General features: G+C 42.9%; 1 protein-coding gene across 4 annotated transcripts in view; it reads left to right on the top strand.

The window, feature by feature from the left end:
- The window catches only part of SLC35F3 (solute carrier family 35 member F3), a 266,391-nt gene extending 250,310 nt beyond the window's left edge, over nucleotides 1-16,081 (top strand). For 3 of the 4 annotated variants that reach the window (XM_005291203.5, XM_065589030.1, XM_005291204.5), the window contains 4 exons: nucleotides 5,569-5,694; nucleotides 9,199-9,391; nucleotides 11,046-11,135; nucleotides 14,598-16,081. In XM_005291203.5, the coding sequence (XP_005291260.2) occupies nucleotides 5,569-5,694; nucleotides 9,199-9,391; nucleotides 11,046-11,135; nucleotides 14,598-14,842 (654 nt within the window). In that variant the 3' untranslated portion in view covers nucleotides 14,843-16,081. The remainder of the gene's footprint in view (nucleotides 1-5,568; nucleotides 5,695-9,198; nucleotides 9,392-11,045; nucleotides 11,136-14,597) is intronic. The other variant, XM_005291205.5, reaches the window with a different exon arrangement.
- Nucleotides 16,082-17,308: the final 1,227 nt, after the last annotated feature.

Raw genomic sequence — 17,308 nt, forward strand, 5'->3', positions numbered from 1 at the left:
CAGCTGGCCCCGGGGACCGCCCGAGCAGCAGTCACTGGGGCGGCCAGAGCAGCCGCTGTTCCAGCGGCCCCTGGCAGCTAGTGCCGCTGGCCCTGCCCCTCCCAGCAGCGACCCCCGGGGCACCCCTCAGGAGCGGCCCCCCCATGGCTCACACCCCGCAGCAGCAGCTCCCCATGGCGCACCACCCCCAAGCAGTGGCCCTCTGTGACACACCCCCTGCAGCAACAGCCCCTCGGGGTGCCCCCTGCAGCAGTGGCTGCCCCAAGATTTAGTCAGGGGTATTTATAGTATAAGTCACGGACAGGGCCATGAATTTTTGTTTATTGCCCATGACCTGACCATGACTTTTACTAAAAATACCCATGATTAAATCATAGCCTTATTTATAATCTACTGCTGATGCGCTGCACTAGTATTTCAGATTCTGTAAGGCAGCGAAGCCTCAAGAAATAGTTAAAATCAGATATTGAGGGCTCAGTTCTCCACCATGTCCAAGCTCAGACACAGTAGAGGTGGAAGAGGTGCAGGGAGCTGGCCTTAGATGCCTAGTCCTGTGTTCATCAGCCCCAGGGGAATTTAGAGCAGCCTGGGGTCTGCTCTAACTTACACCAGTAGAGAAGCAGGATAGCAGAATTCTGCTCAACCAGATCCTTTCCTCCTCCCTATGCCAGGGATGGAACTGAAGCCGGTGGCAGAGGAGTTGCCTTATCCAGCCATACACAGTGGAGAGTTCCCTTATGTGAATCCATTCACCTTGTGCTGCCTGGGCCTCCAGCCTCCTGAGTACGTGTGTGTGCATGCGTGTGAGCACGTCTGCATGCTGCTACACTCCAGAGTAGGGGAGGATGGTCCCTGACTTAGTGAGTAAGGGCCAGAGACTTAAAGGTATTTCGGTGTCTAAAGATGCAGATAGGCATCCAGTGGGAGTTATGTGCCTAGGTGCTTTTGACAATCGTTAGGTGCTCCAATACCTTTAAAAATCTGGCGCCCTGTGTGCGTCTGCACTCCAGCATGGAGGATGTTCTTTTGACCTCCCACTTGCTTGTAAAGAAACTTAAGCTACTCAATACAGCCAGCTTTGGCCCATAGCTAGAACTTCCATGTCCTCCTGGTTTCGATAGCAGCAAAGATGGTGATCAGTCAGGTGCTGCAGGCAAGTAACTTCCTCCAAGGCTAAAACCAACACCACTCTGTGAACTGGGAGGTGTTTCAGAGCAGGCAACTTCAGTGGCCTCAGAAATGTTGCGTAATACATCACTGGGAGCCTGGAAGTCTTTAGTTAAGATTCAGCATTCATGTAGCAAGTTATCAGCTTTATTGAATATATGCCCTCTGGCTGGACAGAACTAACTACAACTTCCAAAAGTCCTGTCTGAGCATGCACTGGGGCTTGTGAGAAACCTCACATGGGTTCCTCACTCTGCTTTGGTTGTGCCAAAGTTCGGGTCAAGAACAGAGAGGGGTTCTTCCCTGGTTATTACAAGGAACAAGAGATCCAAATCTGGCAAGCCTTTCTAGTTCATTAACAAACTGATGCTTATTCTAGAATAACTTTTGAGGGCTACACTGTAGACTTTATTTGCTCCATAATAATTAATGATCTTTCACTTTTGTTTCACACACACACACACACACACACACACACACACACACACACCATCTTTATACTTCTGTCCTTTTCGCTTTATTTTGCCACAGGGCGATTGTCCGAATAGGGCAGGAGATATCTTACTTCCTTAACACAAGTCGGTCCAATGAAAGATATTACCTCATCAACCTTGTCTTCCTTAACACAGGATAGATATCTACAGAGGAAATGACTACCTTCAGAATTCCCTCCTAGAGCACCATTCCCCTACACTGGGTCTCATTTTCATCACATAGGGTGTTAGGAAACGTATAAATATCTGCAGCCCAGAAGCTATGGTGAGCCAGGAGTTCAAGCAGAATGTAACAACATACTTCATAGGCTGAAAAGCTTTCAGAGAAAATGTGTGTAACATTGATAGGCAGGCTAAAGTTTAATCCAAGACCATATCTGGCATTCATGACGTGCTTGATAAAGAGGCTGGAACCTCTGCAAGAGAAAAATCACTAGAAGTCTGGATTTAGTTGCTTTAGACTTTGACATCCGTGTTCCCTTTTCATGCTACAATCAATAAACTAGTCCAGTATTCAAGAGAAGTAGCCAATTGCTAATTCTGCATAGGTGTTACTGTATATCTAAGCATGCCATGTCAGTGTGACTTGAATCTGGAAACGCACACCAAAAATCAGAGAGTGCCTCCCTCTCCTGGGAGGCTCTGCCCACTGAAATTAGTAGCAAAACTTGATCATTCTTTCAGTTCATAAATGCAGTTTTGGAATTCTAGTCCTGCAGAATTGCTATTCTTGCTAGTGCAAAGTCAGCCTTGGCATTTTTTTTATCACGTTCCTTTAAGTCAATATGTGTTCTGCAGCTAAATCACTGCAGGTTTTGATCTCCCTGGATCTCTCAAGTTAAGGAAGGTTAGGCTGGGTTAGTGGCTGGAAGACCTTCAAGGATAAAACAGATGCTACAAGAAGTGCTGAGTCTTGGGGTGTCTCTCTTCTTTCTGAGTCAGTATAGAACCAGTGCCTTAGCGGTATTAAAGGGCATTGTGTTGCTGAAGGTGCTATCTTTCAAATGAGATACTGAGACCTAAACCTAGCATCCTGACCACCTGTATTCATTACAAACCCATAAGCTTTTTTCTTTCCTCAAGCATCGGTGTGTTAACATGGATAGCATTGCCAGTTCTGCCTACTATGCAGTTTCAGCGAAATGCAGTACTTTTCCCTTCCTGGATTTAAAAAACATTTTTAGAGTTTTAGTGCACTATTAAACCCAGGTGCCATCTTTCACTTCAGAGATGGATACACTTCAATTGTGGCAAAAGTTATCCTGGTAGAGTCGATAGAAATGGGTGTGAGTTAAAACCCCATATCTGAGTACCCCCAAAATTTAGTAATGTGTGGATTCAGATCTCACCTTTGCAGCTCAGACCCCTCTCAGCTTTAATTAGTTTGTAAATCCTTTTGGTATCCTCCAGGATGAAAGAGGCTATATGAATTTAAGATTAGTCTCTTTTAACTTCATGCAAGTTGAGCTCAATCCTGCATAGTGCTATAATGATAGACTCAAGCAGTTCAATCTATTTACCTTAACAAAGAGAAGGTTAAGGGGCAAGTTGATTACCATTTATAAGTATCTACATGGGGAACAAATATTTAATAATGGGCTCTTCAATCTAGCAGACAAAGGTAAAACAAGATCCAATGACTGGAAGCTGAAGCTAGGCAAATTCAGACTGGAAATAAGGCATAAATTTTTAACATGGTAATTAACTATTCGAACAATTTACCAAGGTTTGTGGTATTCTCTATCACTGGCAATTTGTAAATCAAGATTGGATGTTTTTCTAAAAGATCTGCTCTACTTCAAACAGGAATTATTGAGGGAAGTTCTATGGCCTGTGCTCTGCAGATCAGACTAGATGATCACAGTGATCCCTTCTGGCTTTAGAGTCTATGAATCCTGCGAAGTGCTGAGCTCTCTCAACTCCTATTGTAGTCAGCAACTTGTCAGGTCAAACCCCATCTCATTAGCATTTCTAATACTGAACATTAATTTTAGCTAAATAAAGGTCCGAGCTCCATACAGAATAGATACAATTTTCAAATGTTTCAGTCTCTTCTGATTTTGTCCTTTGCTCTGCTCATACGACTCTAATTCACTAAAGAAACTCTAGCAAAATTGTACATTCATGCACACAAGAGTAACTGTGCAGGTAGTGGCATACCCATATATAGAAACAGGTTGCATGCTTGATTACTTGTGCATGTACACCTTTGCAGGTGCAACCTAGAATCTTAGTTTTAAAATTTGGCCCTAAGTCTGTAAACTGCCTCCATCCAGCCTGCCTCCATCCAGCTGTGGTATGTCAGATTAGTTAGTATTTATGCTTTTCAGCTCTCTCTTGTTGCCTACATTCTATTATATTCTCTAAGGCTCTAGATTTTTGGACTCTGGAAAAAACTGATGGGTTCACCTGCCTGAAAGTTGTATAACCTTATTAGGATTATATAGGATATATAGGATCCCCTATATATGGTTTGAATAAGATGGGTTATTCTAATTAATTACATCACAAAGAAAGCAAAGATTGTGAAGCCTGGATATAAGGTTTAAACAGGTGCCTCTCACCAAAACCACCACTGGCATCAACTGGCCTCCCTGTCGGTAGTGCTGGCAGAGGCATAGGATTGAATGGGCTTGGAGATTGAATCCTTCCACCCCTAGAAGGGCACACCTCCAAACAGTGTTGAGGAGTGCTGGTGGGGCAGTGTGGCGAGACCTACACTGTCATGAGCCAGGTTGTTCCTATTGTGTAGAAAGAGAAATTTACCCTCAAGGGCAGTCAGTCCAGCATCTTCAATGAGCAACTAAAGTTCCTCGGGCAAAAATAGCATTCAGATTTTGATGCTCTGAGGAGTGACATTGCAGCATTTACCTGGCTGACACATAAAACCTCCCTTTCCTTTCTAAATGGAACATGTATGATATGCTGGTCTCTCCCTGGTTTTCCAGCCACTCCTTTTAGAATATACAAGCAAGATCTTGGGGGAGTGAAACAGGGATTCTCCTATTTTTATTGTAACTTCTTTCCATCCCTTTGCTTCAAATGCCCAGGATAGCTGAGACACTGTGCTGACTTTCTTCCGCGAGGGATCCGTATGAGTAGTCTATGAAGCAGGAGACATCCTGCTCTCACCACTCTACTGTGCCTACTGATCTGCCCTGTCAATACTAAATACGCAGCACACAACCAATTTTCTCAGCTAAGCTCTTCTCCCAAATCAATGTATACTCTATGCTCATTGGGTAGAATTTTCAAAAGCACTCAAGTGATTTAGGAGCCCAAGTGCTACTGAAAGTCAATAGAAAATGTGCTCATGGGTCCTTCAGGCACTTCTGAAAATCCCATTCAAAATGTAAACATTCTTCTGAGTCATAAAGTCTATCTCCCCCTTTACATCTGAATAAACTCACTGGCTGACTTGTAAAATACTCAGATATTCTTTATTTTACTGTTTTTTTCAATAAGCCCCTTCCCCCTGACATCTCCCCCGGATTTTAGTTCATTCCTTCAAGCACTGGGAAATTCAAAGTCATATATTATTGTCAAACACCTGCTGCAGGGGCCACCTGCTGTCAAGACTCAGTGACAGAGCTGAAATTCCCTTTTCAGGTTTATCAGAAGACAATGCTCTGAAGAGCACCTCCTCTCTGTCCAGTTGCTCTGAGATCTGACACAGTCTCTTCTTCACCATTCCTTGCATGCAGTTTCTCAACCAGCTGGTGGGGCTTGCATATACTCTTAACACATTAGCAGACTGCTCTGCTGTCTATGGTTGCTCTTTTCTCATCAATAAGGCTTGAAGTAGATGGCACAGAAATGTTGAGCTCTCATTCAGAACGGCTCTTAAATATTTCAATCACCAGGGGCTGTTAAATAACACTTCCTTTGTTTGTTTGCTTCCTACCAGATTGTGGCTGCTATACTTGCTATTGCAGGGATAGTCATGATGACCTATGCTGATGGATTCCACAGTCATTCAGTAATTGGAATAGCACTTGTTGTGGGATCTGCCTCAATGTCTGCTCTTTATAAGGTAAATACACACAAACCTCTTCGGGCTAAAAAATGTTGACCACCTCGTATTAATGAACCAGTCCCAACTTACCACCAAATACTGCCTCTCCTAAGCTTTATGCAGGGCAACATCGCATGCTCTTTTTATGGATACCTGCTATAAGCATAAAGACCAGTTTAACATTGGAGAGAAATATTTATTTACGTTGGCATCATCTGTCCCTATTTAAGGAGCAATAAGTGTCTACTTTCCGGGGGAGGGAGGAATGACTCCCACCAAAGAATCCATCTGCTCCAATGCACTTCAGCAGGAGCTGCCGGTGCTCAGCACCTCTCAGAATCAGGCACCTTTCATTTAGGGGCCAAATCTTAGCAATCCAAGTCTGAAAATTGTGTCCAAAAGCTTTTTCAAGCTCTTGGCTTTTAAAGTGTCTCCGTACCCTTCTGACTCAGACCCTGATTCAGCAATGTGCATCGCACAGATCTAACTTTAAGCATTGATTTTTGTGGGAATAGTACATGCTTAAAATTAAGGCGCTAGCTTACATATTTTGCTGAATTGGGTCATCAGTCTGGGGGCGGGGAAAGCTTCAGCTCAGGTTTCACCTTCTATGAGGTTACTATAAGTTCGCCAAAGATTGCAAGAGGCCTCCAGTAAAAAAAGGGAAGTTGAGCCCAGATGCTGTAGCTCTAATGTAAACAACAACCATACGAACATTTTGAAAACCCCTAAACTTGAATCAGTCTGTCTTTAGCCCTCAGAAAGGAGGAGTGACCAGGCTAATGCTACTTTTTGGGGCTGTATTTGCTTTTGTTTCTAGGATTTTAATCAGTTTTTCTTTTGTTCAGAACAAGGAGCATGGTGTGATTACTGTCAGAAATTACAGGAATGACTGGAAATTAAAGTCCACTCCCTCCTAGTCAGTTCAGACAGAACAGAATTGATTTTCTGCCTTGTGTTTTTGTTTATTGGTGATAAAAGGGACATATGAAGACATAAATGTCATGTTATGCACATATCGGATTTTCCCATCACCAGTTGCAGGAACAAACAGCTGACACTGGCTTGTTGTTCCAGTCCTCTCCTGCAGCCCCTTAGCCATCTCTGTTACACAGACACATTCACTGTCTGTCTCCCCCGTTCTCACTCCTTGTCTTTACTCAGTGAAATAACCAGACAGACTGCCCTGAAAGTGTCAAATGAGGAGCAACTGGAATTCAGATTCATTAAAGACCTTCTGATCCATAATGGACTCAGAATAACGAGTATGAAAAGTAGCTGCTTTGGCCAGCTCTGACTGTGGAGATATTTCTGATGGTTTCCTGTCACTAACATGGTTTTGTGTGTTGTATTAGGATGTTATCAGCAGAATAAACTCACTAAATAAAGGAGAGATGGTGGCTAATTGACTCTAACAACAGCAGCACTGCTAGCACACTAACCTCTTTAGATTTTACTTGATACACACTAGTTTGATGTAAGACAGAAACTCAATGTCTTTAAAACCATAGTGAAATAGGAACATAGGACTTGCTATCCTAGAACAGTACAATGGATCGGTTAGTCTAGCAACATTCAGGCTCCAACTCTTGCCCACATATATTGCATGCATCAGAGCAAGGCGAAAGTTGCAATGCACCTTGGCTAATTTGTGCTTTGCTATTCCGGAGCAGGAAATGTCTTTCTGACGCCAGTTCATGATGGGAAACAAGCCATCTGACAAGTCAATAGGAACACCAAATGAGCCTTCTCCCTCACATTCATTATGTTATATCGCTCTAGCATATCACCTCTGACTCCTGTTCTCAAAGTAAACAGACAGGGGGTCGCAAATCACTCCTCTTTGTACTGCTGATCATTTCCACTGTCCTTCACTGGGCCTCTTCTGTTCCTGCAGCATCCTCCTGTCTGAGATAAGGTTGCCAAAGCTCAGTGCCCCCTCGGCTGCAAAAGTGAATGGTGGTCCCTGCTAATGATCAGAACTCACCCTTTCATTTCTTATGGGATGGTGGGGATGGGTCCATAACTCGCTATTAAGGGAAGTATGATAAAATACTGACATCATCAGCCAGCCGTCACTTTCTGTATCTTAAATGTAGCAGGTGGCTTTTTTTTCTACAAAACATAAACAGGTTTCTGACTGATTCAAAATGAGATAGTAACACGTCAGTCATCCTATCGATTTATGCACTAAAACTTGAATTGAGTTATTAAATTTTAGCGACTAGCATTCAGTAGAGGAAATCCTGGGCCAAAGTCAGGTTTGACGTACTAATGTAAATGTAATGCAAACACTGAAGTCAATGGTACTACTCCAGATTTATGTAAGTAAAACTGAGAGCAAAATTGGGCCCCTCTGTAGTTACATTGGTAGATTGCTTTAAAAATCAATATTTTTCTCCTTTTCTTCCCCACAGACCTAAATCCCTTTAACAAATCACCACCACCAGAAGGGAAGAACCAAATGTTTAACTCTCCCTGCCCTCTTTAGTACTTTTAACATAGCATTCTAAGGGGCATGGGGACTGAGGTCTGGTCATTAGGATGTACGGCCTTTCATGGGCAATAGGATTTAGAGAGAGTTCACATACTTGCTAGGTGAGTGAAGACTGTTGCCAACTGTCCAGTGACCTATAGGAGTGGTTTGAGTTCCTAGCGGAGAGAAGAAAATTTACATCATATAACCCACTGCCGTAATGCAGGTAATTGGCACTCTGGTTGGCAGGTGATTGGAAGCAAAGATGATTGGGATTGAAGGGGCATGGCTGCTGAATTGCCATCACATCCCTCAGGGCAATGACTGTAGGTCAGGGCTGAGGCACATTCATGAGGTGACACAGGGAGGCTGGTGAGCATGTTGGGAGAGTATAAAAAGTAGCACTTCTTCATGTAATATCTCAGGTATAAAACACTGCAGCTCTTTTCTCCAGCACAAGATTACTGCTCAATTTATTTCATTTAGTATATTTACAGAGCTCCCAATAGTGTGAGAGATGCTTTACACACACATATATTTTTCCAGGCAGGAAATATTATGATTGAATTAAGGTTGTGTGTACGTCAGGAACCGAACATTAAAATCCTTATAAGAATGTTCTAATGAGTGGGGAAAAAATCAAAAGCAGGAGATTGAGAGTTATGGTTACTATTACAACCAGGATCAGGGCCTAGCTAAGCAACATGCCAGCCAGACAAAGGAGGTCATGCACAGTTATTTGTTCCCCAATTCTTTCATTTTTAGTTTTAGTTTTACTTTTTCTAAAAAGAACATTACAAAGAAAAACAGGTTTAAGGGAATACGTTGGGGAAGCCACACGCCACTCAAGAAACTTCTTGTGTAATTCCTTCCTGTTTTGCAGGCTAAAAAGAGCTGAGCCTCCTCCACATACATATTTTATGTTGCATTAGTGGTATCAGCAGCAGACGCAATCCTTGCACTAATATATTGCTGGAGTGGAAAAGGGTCAGCTGATCAGGCATGTTTTTGAGTTAAAGCAAACCCACTTATTTTTCCTCTTGCAGGTTTTGTTCAAACTTCTCCTGGGCAGCGCTAAATTTGGAGAAGCCGCCTTATTCTTGTCTGTGTTAAGTGTCTTCAATGTCCTTTTCATCACCTGTATTCCTGTCATTCTGTACTTTACCAAAGTGGAATACTGGAGCTCTTTTGATGTTATTCCTTGGGGGAACCTTTGTGGATTTTCAATTCTCTTATTGAGTAAGTAAATGCTGTAAGTTCATAACACTCTCTGATGGGAGCGGTAGCCAGAGGCCACACACCCCCATGGAAGTTTAGATTTTTCTGAAATGGTGTAGATTTTTATTTTTTTCTGCTCCCAAAGTTTAGCTTGAGACATCATCTGGAGGGCCCATTGCACAGCTACAAATGTAGGGCCAGTTCCTGTGATTTCTGTTGGGAATAATGCTTACTGCCATGCAGCGTCCCATTAACGGCCACAGAACTCTTTCAGTAGTAAGCACTGCACTCGGTCGAAAGGGTTTGCAGAATCAGACCCATGAAGTTTGTCCTAATGCATACTCAGAAACTCTCCTTCACACAAGTGCAAAAGGCCCATGGTTCAAATGGAATACCCACATGTTTGAAGATGCGGGCTTGTCAACTTTCCCAAGCTAACCAGAGCTAGGCCAGTTCAGCCACCGTCTCACCAACTAGCACTGAAGTCAGTGGGACTCTTCCCATTGACTTCAATGGTAGTTAGATTTACTCCCTAAATGCATAGGAACCTCCAAAGACAATCTAGTGTACTGCAGTACTGTTGGTGGTTCAGTAGGTGGCACTCTTTGCTTTAGTTAATGACAGGGCTGTACTGTGCTACTGAAGGAAGAGTTTGTGGATGAGCTGTAAAACAAAAACCTTGACTATATGTGAGCGTTAAAGATGCCATGCCGCTCTTTGCTAAATTAGAGGTATTAACCTGGTGCCGTGGCCAGATTCTAATTTGGGTAATTACATTCTGCCCGCTAAAATGTGTCAATTGGAAATAGTATTTTCCCCTTCTTGTTCTAGATTATAGTGTAGTTCTTTGTGCTTTCAAACAGCCGCCATGTTCCACTACAGAAGTGGCTGCATTTTAGTTATTAAGCCAAGGCAATAGTTTCATATGAGCAAAGAGTGCAGAATTTGGACTTTGGTGTCCTTTGAGTTGAAAAGCGCCATATCCATGCAAACAGTCATTTCTAGAATATTCGAACATACATTGTGGGTCAGACTCCCCGCTGGCATATCCTTACTGACTTCAGCGGAGTGAGACCAGGGATGAAGTTGGTTCCCCAACAGCTATTTATTTGTCATAAAAACTCTATTTTAGTCATATGTTCTCTTTTAAAATGAAATGCTGTTTATCAAACAGGTTGAATATCATCAAGGTTAGATTTACAATATGTGCAGCCATCATCTACAGGCAGTTGGTATGCAAAAATGCCTGGAAACAAAAGCTTTTTTCACCCAGGATTTCCCAAATGAAGACATTAAATTTTAAAATGGGAGGACAGAATGGATTATCGTAGGGAATGGGGACTGTCACAGGGATGTAATTGTGTTATTGAACACTACTGTGTGATATGGGATGTATTCTGATCTGTATGGCCCCAATCCTGCAATCGGATCCCAGTCAGCAGAGTCCTGTTAAAGTCAGTGGGCCTTCCATAGGCTCAAGGGTCTGCCCAGGCAGATCAGATTGCAGGGTAGGGGCCTTTGTGTACAGGTAACTTCCAGAAATACTAACGGGAGTTACCTGAAGGCTGGGAAAATGGACCATTAAATACTCTCTTTGTACTGTAAAATAAGCTAAGCTTGGTTTCACAAAAACTGTGTATCTAAAAATGAAAGTTGTTTTTCTTTCTTACTTCAGCATTCAATATTCTATTAAATTTTGGAATTGCTATTACATATCCTACCTTGATATCTCTTGGAATTGTGCTCAGCGTACCTGTCAATGCAAGTAAGAATTTTTAACTTCCTTTTTTATTTTACTATATATACAAAGCCTATTAATGTTTAAACATTCAACAGAACTAAAAACTAAGAGCTTATCAGAGGTGAATAAAATGATGTTTTGTATCCACACACACAAAAAGCAGAGAACAAACTGGTTAAAACAATATATATTTTCCTGTATTACATATTGTAATATTGTTCTTTAAACTACAGACCTTCCAAAGAAGATAGGATACTGAAAAATAAATTGATTTGAAGTCAGTCATCCTTGTGATTGGATGAAAACTAATAGCTGAAGAAATGTACTGCTAACTGAGTTCTTCACCAGTTCAAGGGAACGTATCTAATGCTAAACATACGTAGACCAATCATATTACATTTCAAAATAAAATTCTGAGAAATCACGCTGGGAGGTGTATAATAGTAACAGGGGTGCTGGAACAATTTTTATAGTGGGGGTGCTGAGAGCCATTGAACCAAACTGTAAACTCTGGATATAATGGAAACACAAGAAGTCACGGAGTGCTGCAGTATCCCGCACACCCCTAGCTCCAGCACCTATGAACAGTAATAGTTCAGCCTTGGGCAAGTAAAATATCATTGGTGTTTAACATCCTCAATCATTATGGTAAAGATTAGGCAAGTAGATTTTGGAATGGGCTGGTAAATTTTTATGACAATTTTGTAAGTCTTCAACCTATAGCCCCTCTCAAGCAAGACTTTCCTGAGAGATAAGGGATAAGCAAGAGCAGCCACAGAAACTAGTGCCTGGCCTGGGAGTTAAGGGGAGAGCTGGTCAGAAAATGGTATTTTCTGTGGAAAATGTCTAAAGAAATGAAAAAAATTCTGAGTTTTCAACAAAATAACAAAAAATTTTACCAAAACTCAAAACTATTTTTGGCTTCTTAAAAAAATATTGAAATTTTTGAACGAAACAAAAAACGCCTGTGCAAATGTTTGCTTTGGGGGAAAAAAAACAAAAAAAGTTTAAAGAGGAGAATTTCAACCAGCTCTATTTATGGGGCTTTGAATCTCCCTTCCATTAGGCAATGCAACACCAGCACGTAATGGGAGAAGAATTGTCTAAACTGGGAATCCTCTGTCGGCCTCTGCCTCCTTTCTTCTGCAGGAAAATGTGTCTGCCAGCAGGTTTCCCCTCCATTGCCAGGGTTACAAAAGGAAACAGGAAAAACTAAACACTAACTCCCACACCCGTCCCAGGGAAAGGGAGACCATTCCAGCAGCTTCTCTGATTCAGAATCTAGGGGAAACAGAATGTGCCTGTCAGTTGCCTCTCCCCTCTTGGCTCTTCATAGTGGGGAGGGTGGTTGGGAGCACCACAGTTGTCCTCCAGCTCCTCACTCTGTGCATGCACCCACTCTCTGTCTCTCACATACACTTGTTTAGCTGGCCCTGGGCCTGTAGGGGACATAGGCTCCTTTCAGATACATTTATTCTCTTCCCCATGTCTCAGCACACAAGGTGATGCAGAATCACTTCTTTGCTTAACATCAGCAGTCATGAGGCCATATAGTCACCAAGTGTGGTTAGCTCCCCTCTCCTATTATCTATTTTAGCCACAGGCTTGTGTATAGCTTGAGGCAGCTAAAGCACAAAGCTCCTCTCCCCAATGCACAGCTGTGCAGGGGAGAAGAGAAGATGTGAGGTGCCAATGCAGTGACTGCTCATTACTGCCCTGCAGTCTCCTGCACAGCAGAACTGCCCCCGGTCCTCTGCAAGAACACTTTCAGCAGATACTCAGGAAGAGGAAAAGAATGCATATCCACCACCACTATGCAGCAGGCACTCTGAAGCGAGATTGGGAATGCAATACCTATGAGAGGCTTTGGCATTTAAAACTTAGAAGTAAAAGTAACTTTTAAGGGAAATAAAATTTGAGGCCAAAAACTTTCTAGTGGAAAGTAAGACGTGATTTTCTCCAGTGAAAAAACAATGTACTCCAACATTATAGTATTGTAATTACAAGAGCTCTTTACTACAATGTGTTGTGCTGCAAAGTTTATTTCATAATACGACAATGTGATATAGCAGTTAGCAGAGGGCCTTGCAAGTTAAGAGCCTTGAGTTCTACTCTCAATTCAGACACTGACTCACTGTGTGTCCTAGGGCAAGTCACTTGATCTCTGGGGGGGGCACAGCTTTCTCATTTCTCTAATGGAGCTAATGCTTACCTGTCTTTGTACGCCACTTTGAGATTGTCTGCTGCAAGGTGCTATGTAAATGTGAAATATTGTTACATGTTCAGCGCAGATCTGTGTGTGTCAGGGTTGCTAAATCTTGTCTACCAGGGCTGCACATTCACACTCTAGCAGCTGGTCCAGTGCAGCTCTACCCTAGCATCTTTTGTGCTTCCTCCTGTGTTGCTTCCCAAAAGGCACTTCAGGAATCAGTACAAAGGATTGTGGGTCACAGCCAGGATCTGAGGAGGATGGTCGCAAGTGGCCAAACAAATCTGCCTCAGTGGCGGAAATACAGGGAATAGGATCGGGCTCATACCTCCCCTCCCCCGAACCTCAGACACCTGCTAGTCACCATCTTGAGAGTCACAACCCAGAAGTAAAAAAACACTATTCTGATAGCTGTGCTTGGAACTAATGAACACACTGGTTATGCAATGTCCTTTGCCATTTAATCCAAGTGTAAGGCTATTTACACTTAAACAATAAAAGTAAAAGCCTAACCTCTTTGCTATAATGAATAATCCAGATAAAAGAACCTCCAGAGCTTCTTAGGATACATCTGCACTCCAAAAAGGTGTGTTCTTAACTCAGGTTAAAATGACAGTGAAAGCAAGTCAGCTTTTCACACAGGATGGCAGCTTGTGTTCCTCCTCAGGTTCCCCTATAGGTTGAACTCAAGCTGCTAACCCAAATTCAAAGCTGAGTTGCCATGTCTTCATTGCTGTTTTAACCTGAGTTAAGAACACGGTTTATTTATTTATGTATTTATTTGCTTATTTTTCCCCTCAGCAGAGCCAGGTTAGGGAGGTGAACGAGATGCACACATTTAGCTGTGGTGTCAGGAGTCTTTGTAAAGCAAGGATAGGCAGCAGGCCTTGCTATACCTTTAAGTAGCCGCCTGTCAGTACTGGCTAGTGTGCAGGGTGAGAAGTGCAGTGCCACACAGCACCCCTGGCTCTATTTAAGGCAAATTCTGGCGGCTCTCTGCCCTTGGTAATCTGGACTCACTGAATGCCCAGGTTAAACTAACAGGGAAAGCTCTAGACCCACAAGTCTGTCGCTAACAGGCTTGTTCTCCAGTGTTTCATGTCCAGAAGTCCACTCGTTCTAAGCGAGCGAGACCCCACCTATATTAAAAGCCTGCCCTGTGCTGCTTCTCTGCAAGCAATGTACTGCAGAGTGTATGTGTGGGGGTGCGGGGGTGGGGTGAAATGTGCCCCAATGCTGTGTCCCTTTTAATAATATCAGTTCAATGTTTCATACAGTTGTTGATCACTACACGAGTGAAATTGTCTTCAACAGTGTCCGTGTAATTGCCATTGTCATCATTGGCCTGGGCTTCCTCTTATTGCTTCTACCAGAGGAATGGGACGTCTGGTTAATGAAGCTCCTCACCCGCCTCAAAGTGCGGAAGAAGGAAGAGATCCCCGAGGGGAACGGAGACATTGTTTCAGGATTGCAGAGCAAAAGCAGGAGAACTCGCCCTTCCATGTCATCCTTCGCTCATTAATGTTATTTTTATTGAAACTCTGTGATTAACATTGTATGTTATGATTCAAGGGTCTTTTCTTGCGAAGCACATACGTCCAGTATAGTGTACATACCTGTACAGTTTTGATATGATACAGTCTAAGGCATCAAGTTTTGGCATGTCCAATTTGCTTGCACTTTTTTCACATCAGACCTTTCACTTAGAAATACCACTTTAAAAAAAAATCAAAAGAAGAACCTCTCTCCTCTTTTTCAGTGAATGTAATGTATAGTCAAATTATCTTTGCTTATATCATTTTAAAGATCAATTTTCATGAGAAGCAGGGCAGATATTTTGAACATTAGAAACTGAATGACGCATCACACACTGTGATTTAAAATGAGCAGATGCTATGCTACGTCATATGTTTATTTTCTACCAGAGCTATACTCGTAACTTTAAAAGTTTTCAAAAAACCAAAAGCAAATCTTTTGGGGAAGGTGGGAGAGGAAAGAGAGGGAGAATAGGAAACTGCTCCGTGAAGATGAGTGCACTTTGTGCCAGGACAAGAGTGAGGTTAAAGTGCTAAAAGGCTTGCACTGAAGTAATACAGGAGAAGCAGTCAAGAGCCCAGTCTCCTTATAATGCACATGACTGCGCTCCACGTTTAAGACCATGCAAGAGAAATACAGTGCCTTCTACAGTATCCTAGTCTTTATCCGTGTAGAACCAGATCACTCTGCAAGTAACTTCTGCCATTTTACAATATAGGGGGCCCCAGTGCTCCTAAAACTCCCATTGAAGTCAACAAGTGCCCACTGTGAGTTAGACTTCATTGGGAATTTAGGGGGATCAGAGACTGCAAGTTCATGCCCTGTGCACCTGATTCTCTTCTCACTTGCACAGATTTTACCCCCATGTGGAGTTACTCTTGATTTACACTAGTGTGAGTAAGAGGAAAACTTTACTTGAAATAAAATTAACAAGGAAGCTGACAGCCAGGTCTAGAGAAACACGGTTCATGATGTACAGTTTGAGCCCAACAAGGTGAATTGCCAGTTGCTTTTACTCTACAGTTGGGAGTTTTAAAAAGAAATGTACGATATTTACATCAAATGTAATGTAACACCTTTTTATGAAACTTGTAAGCACCAGGATGTTTACTTATGCGATTTAGGTTCGCCATTAAATTTCTATCTGTGATAGATCACATGCTATGTAAAAAGGAAAAAAAGTTATAGTTTACTATTTTTGAAGTTTACATTGTTGCATACAAAATTAAAATGTTATTTTCAACGGTTGCCATAAGCTGATGGTACCTGCTGTCACAGAGGCATACTTTGTGTCAGGCAAGTGTGGCGTTCACTTTGAAACTTTTTAGCAAATGAATTTCAGAGTCCATTATCTGTTTGGCAAAACTAATTAATAAAAGATTTAAAAAAAATCCCAAGTCAATGACTGCTATGTTTTTTCTTCCTGCTGCGCTCCCCCCAAACTTATATTAATTTCATTCTTTCTGTTTGAAGTACTTTATCAAAAGTGATGAAGAAGGAGAGAGATGAAATACAAAAATATGGCCCCACTCCTGCAAAGGAATCTACAACCACAGAGTCTTACCCCCCATGCAGAGCCCCACTGATTTGCTGCCAAAGAGATTCGTAAGTGTGGTCTCATACTGCCACCTGGAGTCCCATGGAAGTCAACAAGACTCCCTGTGGATGTGAGGGGCCATTACTGACTGATTGCAAGAGCAGGACCCATAATACACAACTATGGGCCAGGATACTGTATTTAGGCACCAGTCAGAAAAACATAAGCCCAGCAGGAGGAACATAGCAGGGTAAAAGTTGTCCATCCAAAGCCTGACATCTTTGAAACCACCAGGGGCGGTTCCATAGGCCCTTTGTGACTAATATTTCTGATTCAGAGCATAGTCCACATTATTATCTACGCACATATCCATACCTCTCGAGACCCTTAAATACCCACTGTTACAGAGATTTTTATGTGTTAATAATAATCTGTGGGGGAGGAAGCCTGACTGGGCAAGTGGGTGTTGCCCCTGGACAGCAGATGGAGCCCCCCCCCTTAGGGGAGGCCAGCTGTGCCTCTTCTGCCCACAAGCGGCCGGAGCCCCGAGACCCCCCCCTCCTGCAGCTGGAGCCATGAATTCCCGTACCCTCACCCCCCGGAGAAGTCTCGAGTCCCATCCCCCACCCCCAGAGGAGTCCTGGGCCAGTCTAAACCATGTCATGCCTCCCCTCCCCAGACCCCAAGCCGCTGCAGGAAAAAGCCCCTCAGCAGGCTGCCTTTGGGGGGGCTACACAGCTCCTCCCACAACACCTGTCTGGGGCCTTTCCCTCACCGATGGGATGCTCAGCATCTTCTTCCTCTGACAACCGTTTCTTTTTACCTGCCCCCTGCCACACTTCAGACACGCCTCAAACTCACGCCATCACAAACTCACCCAAGGCCCCTTTAGCTTTAGAAGCGCCTCTGAAGGGC

Source organism: Chrysemys picta, chromosome 3 (assembly GCF_011386835.1).
Source record: "Chrysemys picta bellii isolate R12L10 chromosome 3, ASM1138683v2, whole genome shotgun sequence".
NCBI classification, from domain to species: domain Eukaryota; kingdom Metazoa; phylum Chordata; order Testudines; family Emydidae; genus Chrysemys; species Chrysemys picta.